The sequence below is a fragment of the Psammomys obesus genome, unplaced genomic scaffold (assembly GCF_907164565.1).
Source record: "Psammomys obesus unplaced genomic scaffold, mPsaObe1.curated_primary_1811, whole genome shotgun sequence".
Classification (NCBI taxonomy): Eukaryota; Metazoa; Chordata; class Mammalia; order Rodentia; family Muridae; genus Psammomys; species Psammomys obesus.
Genome location: NW_026591560.1, coordinates 1,281,407 through 1,293,085, shown reverse-complemented (window position 1 = coordinate 1,293,085; position 11,679 = coordinate 1,281,407). Strand labels below are relative to the sequence as shown.

The window sequence follows — 11,679 nt, the reverse complement described above, 5'->3', positions numbered from 1 at the left end:
CACACACACACACACACACACACACACACACACACACACACACACACTAAACACCTAAGAAAGTAAAGCCCACCTTACAAGAGGTTCTATAAGACCGGTGATGTGCCAGACGCCACCAGGCTGTTTGGAAACTTCTGTCTCTTCTGGGAACAGAAGGTTCCACTGGCTTTGTGGAGGAGGTGGAAGGGCTGTCCAGACCTCTAGCAACCTAGGACCTAAGTTCATCCCTCATCAAAGCTGCTGCCCTGGCACCCAGAAAAAGTCAACCAATTCTACTCTCATTTCCAAGTTTTGACATTTTTATATATTTTAATCAATTACATTTTAAAATTGCGTTTGCTGTGGTCATAGTATGATGTATTTGTGAGTGCAGGCGTGAAGGTCAGAAAATTAAATGTGGAGTCAGTCCTCCGCAATCTTTAGGTGGGCTCCAGGAATCAAAGTGAGGTCCCCTTGTTTGGCAGGTGTGTTTATCCAATGAACCGTCCCACTTTAACCATTAGTTACATTTTTTTTTTTAAAAGTTCATTTCCCCAGTTCTTTTTGTTTGTCTTTCAAGTGAGCCCTGGCTATCCTAAAACTAGTTCTGTAGACCAGGCTAGCCTCAAACTCAGAGATCAGCCTGCCTCTGCCTTCAGAGTGCTGGGATTAAAGGCGTGTGCTACCGCTGCCCAATTTTTTTCAATTCTTTACATGCAAAAAATTTATTTCTATTTTATGTGTATGAACGTTTTGCCGGTATGTGTGCCATGTACATTCAGGGCTCTTGGAGGTCAGAAGGTGGCACTGGCTCCCCTGGAACTGGATTTAGAAATGGTTGTTAGTGGCCAGGAGGGTCCTGGGAACTGAACCTGGATCCTCTGAAATAGCAACAAATACTCTTAACTGTTGAGACAGCTCTCCAGCCCCAAGAAAGCTCTTTTTTTCATATATATAAATAAAATAAAAAAAATATATATAATTTATAAATATATATGAAGAAAAAGAGCTTTAATACCTGTGTATCACATAAATATATATTATGTCAAATAAATATATATTATTTTTATATATATGAAAAATATATAAATATATTATTTATAAATATATTTTTATATATTTATATGTTTATTTATATATAAATATATATGAAGAAAAAGAGCTTTAATACCTGTGTGCCTGATGCCTGCTCAGGTCAAAAGAGAGCATCAGAGCCTCTGGATACAGAGTTAAGGACTGATGTGACCCAGCTTGTAGGGGCTGGGAATCTAAATCGGGTCCTCTGCAAGGACCACTGAGCCCGAGAACCAAGTCTCAGAAGTTGTTCTCTGACCTCAACACATGTGCACTGTGGCATGCGTGCCTTTAATAAAGAAATGTTTAATAATATTTAATAAATATTTAATAAAGAAATGTTTAAAAAAAGACATAGGCCCGTCACTGAGGGAGGGGTGCCGCTGCTGCCCTCAGAAGGGATTAAGATACTTTGGTTTGACTCTAGCTATTATTTTACAAGAGCCATTTGTTAGGGTGTCCACCCCAAGGAAGGAGGATCTGGACAGTCTGAAAAAAAGAGTCTGATGAGTTCAGCTTGGGGAAATAAATGGATATATTAGATAACTTTTCTTTCTCTCTCTCTCTCTCTCTCTCTCTCTCTCTCTCTCTCTCTCTCGGTCTGACTATTTGTTACTTTTTGGGGAGCGGTAGCATTCCAGACAGGATTTCTCTGTGTAGCCTTGGCTGTCCTGGACTTCTATTTGTAGACCAGGCTGGCCTGGAACTCACAGAGCTCTGCCTGCCTCTGCCTCCCGTGTGCCGGGCTTAAAGGTGTGCGCCACCACCACCCTCCTTGTTTTCCTAGTACATCGTTTCTTCAGGACGACTTGGGGTAACAAGGTGGCCAGTCACCGGTGCTTTGGGCCCGGGTCCTCTTACCATCTTTAAGGGCTTCCTGACATTTTAGAGAGACTGAAAAGGCTGTGGATTCTCCTAGCTCTTTTGAGGTCTAACCACCGAGGTATAGCATCTGTTAGTCCAGAAATGTCCTTCTCTCCTATTTTTTTTTTTTTTTTGTTTTAACAATACCAATTTGAGAGCACTCAGGTTGGCGTCCGTCCGCAACGCACTTGTACTTCCTCTGCCCAGTATTTCCCCTTGGTCTATGTCAGCAACACCCTTACCCAACAACAGGCGGACTGTGCTGTTGGCTAAGACAGCTTGCTTCATGGGAAAGCCTGTTAGTCATCCTCACCACCGATGCGAACGCAGAACCCTTTCCATGCCACCCCAAGTCTCGCACTGACAGCTACTTTGGATGCCGTAAGCTTCTCATACAAGGTGCAGAGTCGGCCGGGAGGTGGTAGGGCATTCCTTTAGTCTCAGCACGAGGGAAGCAGAAGCAGGCAGGTCTCTGAGTTCGAGGAGTTCCAGGACAGCCAGGGCCACACAGAGAAACTGTCTCAGGGAGAGAAAAAAAGAAAAAGTGCCATGTTTGCATTCATCACCCACTTCAGTGTGTTCCTTGACAGCCAGTGCCTGGGAGAAGATATTCAGCTTCATTCTGGCCAACCGCCTTGGAGATACCACAAAGCTCTATGAAGTAACTTTCAAGAGCACAACCCCAAACTCCCAACGGCTTGACCACCAAGCACCGATTTCTTATTGGTTGAAGTACGCAGCAGAATCAGTGCAAACCTGGGTTCAGAGCGCCCCCTAGTGTTAAAGCTGTAGAGACGACTACAGGCTCCGACCGCAAAAGGCAAACAGCCATCTGGGAAAGCCAAGATTTCTGTTTCCAGGACTAGGATGTGACTGATTTGCTGAATCTGGCAGACAGGACAGCTAAATGATATTCTGCATCGATATGGAGTTATTCTAAGGCTGACTGTAGTGGCTCGTTTTGTAGTTCCCATACTCTGGATGTGGAGGCTGAGGCTGGAGAAAAGTTTGAGGTCAGGAGTCAGAGGACTAGTCCTACCAACGTCAGTGAAACCTTTTCTCGAAAAGCAAACGAAGGGGCTAGAGAGATAGCTCAGCCATTAAGTGTATGGTCTTTCAAAGGACCTAGCACCCACAAAGACTCAAAGCCGCCTGTAACACCAGCTGCAGGGGGTCTCATGGCCTCTGTCTCGCTCACACAGCACCTACACTCATGAGCACATACTTATACACACGCACACACAAAATTAGAAATGACAAAATAAACCTTTAAAAAAGCAAAATAAGGCCTGTCAAAGTGGCACACACCTTTAATCCAAGCACTTGGGATGCAGAAAGAAGTGAATCTTTATGAGTTTGAGGCCAGCCAGGCTCCACAGTGAGACCCCCCCCCTCTCCATATATATACATATAAATGTATATATATGTGTGTGTGTGTGTGTGTGTGTGTGTTTACTAAAGTTATAGTGCAAGTTGCCGTTTTAAAAAATGCAAAGGCCTCTGTGCTCTTCCTTCTTGGTTCACTATGTCAGCTCTCCTATCTTACTGCTTCACCAGATGCCATAAAGGTGACATAGCCAAAGGGACCCACGCCAGAGTTGCCACTGTGAGCTAAGTAAGCTTATTCTTTCTCTAAAAGAAAGTATTGAGGTTTAAGTCTGTGACAGAGGTGAGAAAATGGGGTAGTGCCTCTGCTGGAAGTAGGTTGTGAGCACTGTGACCTTTGAGCACCTATGTGTGATGTTATGATAGACTAGTGACCCCCCTGAATTCATATAGTCAAGGCCTTCTATGATAAATACGTTTATATTCTAATTTTTAAGTGTTTTTTTTTTTCATTGCAGTTCATGCGTATGAGTGTTTTGCCTGCACGTATGTGTATGTTCCTCCTGCACCAGGGAAGGTAAAAGAGGACATTGGGTCCTGTGAGATAGAGACTGGCGGAGCAGACAGTGCTCTTGACTCTGAGGCATCTCTCCAGCCCCAATTTTTGTGGTTTGTTTTTTGATACAGGGTCTCACTCTGAAGCCTTGGCTGGAACTTGCTATGTAGAGCGCTGGGATTAAAGGCGTGCACCATTGTGACCGACCCCCTCATTAAAGGGAACAATAGATAGCTTATTCTAGAGCAACTGTGAGTGACCATAGCCCAAGAATGTAGATTCAGGTTAATCCAAATCCCATGTTCTAATATGAGAGTAGTTTCATAGCTTTATAGAAAGTTTAACAAAGAAAGTTATAAGTCAAAGAAACTTTAAAATATGTGGGTAGACATAGCCAGTCATGGCACAGGCCTTTAATCACAGCACTAGGGAGGGTTAGGCAGAGGCAGGCAGATCTCTGAGTTTCAGGCCAGCCTGGTCTACAAAGAGAATCAAGGACAGCCAGGGCTACATAGAGAAATCCTGTCTCCAAAAAAAAAAAAAGTTTCTGTTCATATATATGTCATATGCGTGTGGTGCTTTGCCCGTGTGCAAAAACCTACTCAGGTGAAGAACAGAAACATATCAAGTATCCTGTTCTCCGCCTTATTTCCTTCAGACATGCTCTCTTGCTGAGCCTGAAGCTAGGTTGGTAGGATGGAAGCCCCAAGGAGCCTCCTGTCTTTAAGCCCCTCCCCTGCCCCACAGTGCTAGGATTCCAGATGTGTAAGAGAATTCTGGGGATTTGAGCTCAGGCCGTCCTGCTGCTACAGCAAAGCAGTCTCACCCGCTGAGCCGTCTCCTCAGCCCCATGTACTGAAGTCTTAGTCTCAGACACAGACTTTATTTTGGAAACCGGGTCATCGCAGATGAGTGAAGTGAGGTTTGTGACCATGGGGGGAGGGTGTGTGTGTGTGCTAGGAGTCCTGGCATTTTACATCTATGATCCCAGCACGTGGAGGCGAAAAGCAGGAGCACAGTGAGCTTGTGGCCAGTCTGAACTGAAAAGGCAAGATCCTGTCTAAGGTAAAACTGACCTCGAACTCATCCTTTTCCTTTTTTTTCTTTCCTTAATTTTATTTTACACGTTTGTGCACAAGGTGCTTTCCCGAAGGCTGCAAAAGTCAGCAGAGAACATTGGATCTCCTGAAACTGGGTTAAAGACCCGGTTGTGAGCTGACACTGGGAACCCAGAGTCCTCTGCATCTTGACTTTCTTGCCCCTAATTCCCAAGGGCTGGTATTAGCGTCACAGACCAGGCTGGCCTTGACCTCACCGAAATCCTCCTGCCTCTGCCTTACCGTGTCCAGCCCTGCAGTCTTTTTAGGTATGACTGTTTTGTCTGCATCTTATGTACACCTGCACACCAGAAGAGGGCACCAGATCTCTTTTTGTGAGCCACCATGTGATTGCTGGGAATTGAACTCGGGACCTCAGGAAGAGCAGTCACCGCTCTTAACCTCTGAGCCATCTCTTCAGCCCATGTCCGCATCTTTTTTACGCGTACGCACCATGTCGTGCTTGGTGGAGGTCAGAGGAGGGCATGGATCCTCTGGAACTGGAGTTACAGACCTTGAATGCAAGGTCCTTTGCAAGAGCAACAAGTGCTCTAAACACCTGAGCCAGGTCTCCAGCACCAGTTTCCTTCCTCCAGCACCAGCACCAGTTTGCAAACCAGCCGTCACACCCAGTGAAGCAGCTCTACTCTGCCTGAGTGCGTTCAGTCCCAGGACTACAATCTCCCAGACGGCACTGCGGAACCTCTTCTGGTGTGACCGTATGTGACCAATCGCTGAGGAGTTTAGTAGACCGGCGCCGGAGCAAAGCAGTAGGACTACTTCTCCCATAAACCACTGCGGGCTTGACTGGCTTATCATTTCCAGACTTTCCGAGGGCGGGCCGAACAGGGAGTCCACTTTCCCGGCAGGCGGTGCGGCCAGAGGAGGAGGCGCGGGACTTCATTTCCCAGCAGGCGTCAGGCGGCGGGCGCCGCGGTGCCTTGTGTGGGATGTAAGCGCGGAGGTGGGCTCGGGGGACAGAGGCCGGGACTCTCCTTGGGACTTGCGGGAGGCTGGTTCGGGTTCACCTTCTGGACAGGCTCCAGAGGGCCGGGTAGAGGTCATAGGGATTGGGAGGGGCGGCCTTTAAGGATTCCCCAGAGAGGACTTTGGGACACAGCCTCATTGGGGCTTGGGGGTCCCGGGATTGTGGGGAACAAGAAGGCCTTGGTTGAAGGGTCTCAGCGACCGAGCCGCCGCCCGTGAGCGCAGGACGAAGCGGCTGGCGAAGCAGAATTGTGGCGGAGGGCAGAACCTCAGTCGAGCCTGGGAGGGGGCTCTCTCGCCGAGCCCGACCCTCCCTCCCTCGGCTCGCCCGCAGGCCACCGCCCGCCGCCATGGGGCTGAAGGCCGCCCAGAAGACACTGTTCCCTCTGCGCTCTATTGACGACGTGGTGCGCCTGTTCGCTGCGGAGCTGGGCCGGGAGGAGCCTGACCTGGTGCTCCTCTCCTTGGTCCTGGGCTTCGTGGAGCATTTCCTGGCTGTCAACCGTGTCATCCCCACCAACGTGCCCGAGCTCACCTTCCAGCCCAGCCCCGCACCTGACCCTCCTGGCGGCCTCACCTACTTCCCGGTGGCCGACCTATCCATCATTGCTGCCCTCTATGCCCGATTCACCGCTCAGATCCGCGGCGCTGTGGACCTCTCCCTCTACCCTCGAGAGGGGGGCGTTTCCAGTCGCGAACTGGTAAAAAAGGTCTCGGACGTCATATGGAACAGCCTCAGCCGCTCCTACTTCAAGGACCGAGCCCACATCCAGTCCCTCTTCAGCTTCATCACAGGTTGGCGTCACACAGGCGGTCAGGGGAGCAAATGAATGTTGGCTTGCCTCTTCTCACGTCCGAACAGTATGGTTTACAGCCCTTTGGAGACCTGTAAACCTTACATAGTGGGGCAGGTATTAGAACTTCGCAGCTGTGGAAACACAACCCCGAAGAGGGGAAGTGATGTTCTAATGCCAGAATGACAGGGCTGGGGCCGGAATCTGGTCGTTCGGTGCCAGAGCGTACCCACTGTCCCTTCAACACCCCTAGCCCTGCCATTGAATGGCCACGGGAATGTGGCGGCCCAACATATGGGGAAAGAGGGTGGTAGCAGATTGGGGAGGCAGGACAAAGGGGTGGACACATTGGAAACAAGGAAAATGAGATGGTGCCTATGAAAATATTTTGAAAGGAAACACAGACTTGAGCACAATAAGCTTAAGGCTAAGGACTTGCAAAGTGCTTCAGCTCCCGGTGCATGGCATTGAGTTAAGAATCTGAGGCCAGCAGGAAAAAAAGAGAAATCAGGCACGGGAGGGGTGGGGTGAGGGGATGCCTGGGGTCATGAGTTTGTCCTCCCTACTACGGGTCTAAGACACCGGGCGGGTTAAGTCGTTTTGGTAACAGAAGTGCGTGATGTAGGGAAAGGGAGGGAGAGTTTCTGGCTGGGTGGAGCTGAGCTCCAGAAAAGGTCTCCTGCTGGGGTTGGGCTGAGGAGGGAGAGGCTGTGAGCAGCAAAGGGTGAGTGCGGTGGGTGGGTAGGAGGGTGTGAGGCGTGGACACAGGCTTGAGGGGCGTTGGAGGTGTTCTTCCAGTAATGCTGCCCTCTTCTCACAGGCACTAAGCTAGACAGCTCGGGCGTGGCCTTTGCAGTGGTAGGGGCCTGCCAGGCCCTGGGTCTCCGAGATGTCCATCTGGCCTTGTCTGAGGATCATGCTTGGGTGGTGTTTGGGCCCAACGGGGAGCAGACAGCTGAGGTCACCTGGCATGGCAAAGGCAACGAGGATCGCAGGGGTCAGACGGTCAATGCTGGTGTGGCAGAACGGGTATAGTATTTCCCCTCGATCTTGCCCCTTTCCTACTCGGTGAGCCCGAGTCTTCGGAGGGATTGTACTTCCCTGTCATGCTCCCCTCAGCCCATCATCCCCCTTTTTTATGTTTGGAGGGGGAAGGCAGATGTGAACCGATTCACGTTGCCATGCCCTAGAGCAGGCACAAGGTGGGGCATCCTGAGATGTCTGCTTTTGTGCCTTTCCAAGAGCTGGCTGTACCTCAAAGGATCGTACATGCGTTGTGACCGCAAGATGGAGGTGGCGTTCATGGTGTGTGCCATCAACCCTTCCATTGATCTTCACACTGACTCCTTGGAGCTGCTGCAACTGCAGCAGGTGAGGAGACCGCCTGTGCCCGGGGCCCTCCCATTCCCTCCTTTCTCAATGCTCAAGGGAAAGTGGAGTTGAGCCATGAAGGGCTTTGCTTTACGAAAGGATTGGGTCTTGAACTCTAGCCCTTCTCTGGTGGAAGGGCCCTGTTGCTTCTGGACACCACTCTAGCTGGTAGGCAGCCCCCTTCTCCTCACTCACACCTCTTTCCCTTCGGCTCTAGAAGCTGCTCTGGCTGCTGTATGACCTAGGACATCTGGAAAGGTCAGTAGAAGGATATGGTCAGGCCTTGGGGGAATCAGGGAGCTGGGTGATACCCTGGGCTTATGATCTGTTCCCAGGTACCCCATGGCACTAGGGAACTTAGCAGATCTGGAGGAGCTGGAGCCCACCCCTGGTCGGCCAGACCCACTAACCCTCTATCACAAGGTGAGACCATCTCCGAAAGCAGCAACTCTGTGTGCCTTACTTTGTGTAAGGCATAGGTAGAATGAGGGTGGTTTTGTGTTTAAGAAGTGCCCTGGGTTCCCCAGCCTAGGATTGCCAACACCTGAATTTATCCCTCAAGCCCAGCATTTTTTCAGCTGGCCTTCACCTTCCTGGCATGTAGCCTATGGAGAGGTGTTAGCTTGCCCCGTGTGGTAGGATGGTCGGACTTGGAAGTCTTTGTACAGGAGCATGCGGGGAGGGCACCTGCCCCAGACTTGAGTGCTCCCTCCCTAGGCTTGTTTCGTGGGGTCATCACTTCTGTTGTCTGCCTTTTTCTTGTAAGCAGGCTTGTAGATTCAGGTCTGAGGTGGAGGTGGGAGGGAGTGGGGAGCACCGGGTAGAAGGGCCAACGGGGAATGGAGCCAGGAGTAGAGACAGGGAGGACTCTGGCATCCTCTTTTTGTAGCATATCACTGATGAGGGCGCTGGGGGCTGCCTCCCTGAGGTTCTTCTGCTCCACCCTCCAGGGAATTGCCTCAGCTAAGGCCTACTACCAGGATGAGCACATCTACCCCTACATGTACCTGGCTGGCTACCACTGTCGTAACCGCAACGTGCGAGAAGCCCTGCAGGCCTGGGCCGACACTGCCACTGTTATCCAAGAGTGAGGATTCCCCTGCCAGGGCCTCCAGTCTGTCCTTCCTCTCACTTTCCAACCCATCATCCACCCCTTTCCCAAGCCTTGTCCCAAGCTCGTTCCCCTCTGATTGGCCCCTACACAGCCAGGGCTGCCATCCCCAGGGAAGTGAGGACCTCTGGTTAGCGTCTCATCTCAGGTCTTTTCTTCCCTCCTCTCTCTGTCCAGTTTATTTCCATTATACATGGTGCCACAGTCTCTGCCCAGTTTCTAGAGTCCAGGGTCCCACATCCCACTTCTTAATCTTGCCTTGGACAAACATGGTCACCATCATCTGGGTGAACAAGGACCCCAGTCTCTTACCCAGTCAGTGGGATGTCCCATTGTGGGGAAACTGTCAACCTGAGTTCTCCATGTTCTCACAGCTACAACTACTGCCGGGAGGATGAGGAGATCTACAAGGAATTCTTTGAAGTGGCCAATGATGTCATCCCCAATCTGCTGAAGGAGGCAGCCAGCCTACTAGAAGCAGGCGAGGAGCGGCCAGGGGAGCAAGCCCAGGTGAAGGGCTGGACTCCATCGGTCCCTCCTTCCTGGCCACGTTGGACTGCCTGGACGGGACTGGGGATTCTCTTTTGCTGGAGATGATATCCTGGGCTTGGGTTTGAAGGGACTTCAGGGTGTTTTGGAGTCTTTAGGTAAAGGCCTAAAATAGCCTTCATGGCCAGGTTATGGCCATAAAGTGGGTTAGGCCGTAAGTGGGGAAAGGCACTTTCCTCCCCTACATACACCAAGGGTTGGCTTTATAAAAGGTCCTGGCCTGCCCTTGCCCTCAGTGGAACCGGGGCTTTGCCCAGGTGGAGCCTGGCTTGCACGCACGCAGTGTCTGACCTCTGATGTATCTTCCCTCTTGTCCAGGGCACCCAGGGCCAAGGTTCTGCCCTCCAGGACCCAGAGTGCTTTGCCCACCTGCTGCGATTCTATGATGGCATCTGCAAATGGGAGGAAGGCAGCCCCACGCCAGTGCTGCATGTAGGCTGGGCAACTTTCCTTGTGCAGTCCCTAGGCCGCTTTGAGGGACAGGTGAGAGGGCACCATCCAGGGGGCTGGAACTACAGGGTGACAGTAGCCACAGAGAGTGAGGTGATAGCATGTGCCTGTCTGAAAGGAGACTCCCAGGAGGGGGCCCTGGGCTGAGCCCAGAGTTCCCACTGGCTAGCTACAACCTTTTCCTTGGCTTGCGCTCTTGCCCAGGTGCGGCAGAAGGTGCACATAGTTAGCCGGGAAGCAGAGGCAGCAGAGACTGAAGAGCCATGGGGGGATGAAGCTCGAGAAGGCCGGCGGCGGGGTCCCCGCCGAGAGTCCAAACCTGAGGAGCCCCCGCCACCCAAGAAACCTGCGTTGGACAAGGGCCCCGCGGGGCAAAGTGCAGGGTCAGGACCACCCCGGAAAACGCCAGGGACTGTCCCAGGTACTGCCCGTGGCTCCGAAGTCGGCAGTGCTGCTCAGGCTCCAGCACCTGCGGCGTCGCCGCCACCGGGGGGCCCAGTGCTCACTTTCCAGAGCGAGAAGATGAAGGGCATGAAGGAGCTACTGGTGGCCACCAAGATCAACTCCAGTGCCATCAAGCTGCAGCTCACAGCACAGTCGCAAGTGCAGATGAAGAAACAGAAAGTGTCCACACCCAGCGACTACACACTCTCTTTCCTTAAGCGGCAGCGCAAGGGCCTCTGAACTGTTAGGGATTCTGTGACTTACTCCCCGCAGGCTTCTCCCTAGTCCCCTAATTCAAGACCAGACTCCGCCCATAGTCCCGAGGGGCCCCAGAGCTGTCCTGCAGTGACTGGGGGCCTTCAGTTAACGCTCCTTTTCAGGCCCCAGAGCAGTAGCCCGGTTCTTAGAGCCCAGGTTTCATCTTCCACCAGCCGACCAACTGAAACGTCATCGTGGGTCCATGGAACCAATCTTGAAAGTCCAACCCCTGAAATTCAATAGACCGTGACAGGAACCCTAGTCAAGCCTGAACAGGTCGGCATGAGGGTGGGGGCTGAGGTTGACCTTAGCCCAGGAGCGCAGATGCTATCCAGGACTCCAGTCCCTAGGGATAGATTTCTGCACTTCAGAGTTCCATCCTTTGGGAATCCAAGTCTCCTACCCCAAAGAACTTATATATTGCTGCCTGAATTTGGAAATCTTCGCTTCCTGGCCTCCCTAGCCCCAGAGTCCTGGACCTGAAGCTCCGACTCTTGTCTGTGAATAGTACTGAGCCTCGCCTGCTTCCTGACCAAACTGGCCCCAGAACAGAGCAGGAGCTCTTCCAGCCCTCTGGGAACCTCCCCGAGGTCCCAGGAGGAAATCTGCACGGGGTGGGGGAGGGCCAGTCTCTTCCTGTTTTGTACATAGATTTATTTTTCAGTTCCAAGGAAGATAAATACATTTTGTTAAAAAAAAAAAAAAAAAAAAGACAAGTCCGTGTTTCGTCTGGGAAATCGGGGATCGGGTGGGGAGTGGAGGTCCGCTTTTGCTCCGTCTTCGGATTTGGAACTTCTCGCTCTGCACCTGTAGCGCGTT

At 51.5% G+C, this 11,679-nt stretch overlaps 1 protein-coding gene across 2 annotated transcripts; it reads left to right on the top strand.

Moving 5' to 3' along the window:
* Positions 1–5,785: 5,785 nt before the first annotated feature.
* Positions 5,786–11,577, top strand: Men1 (menin 1). Of its 2 annotated transcripts, none has more exons than XM_055610615.1 (10): positions 5,786–5,848; positions 6,218–6,678; positions 7,498–7,706; positions 7,920–8,048; positions 8,266–8,306; positions 8,384–8,471; positions 8,999–9,135; positions 9,534–9,669; positions 10,027–10,191; positions 10,363–11,577. In XM_055610615.1, coding segments are annotated over exons 1-10 (1,848 nt in total). In that variant the 5' UTR covers positions 5,786–5,846; the 3' UTR covers positions 10,843–11,577. The 2 variants fall into 2 exon arrangements, with proteins under 2 accessions (XP_055466590.1, XP_055466591.1); XM_055610616.1 differs by having other exon boundaries at positions 5,805–5,860.
* The last annotated feature ends 102 nt before the right edge of the window (positions 11,578–11,679 follow it).

Bases quoted from the DNA above. Each gene is read 5' to 3' on its own strand.
- Men1 (XM_055610615.1), top strand. The intron at 9,136-9,533 runs GTGAGGATTCCC...ATGTTCTCACAG, and splicing joins ACTGCCACTGTTATCCAAGA to CTACAACTACTGCCGGGAGG. The intron at 9,670-10,026 runs GTGAAGGGCTGG...CCTCTTGTCCAG, and splicing joins GGCCAGGGGAGCAAGCCCAG to GGCACCCAGGGCCAAGGTTC.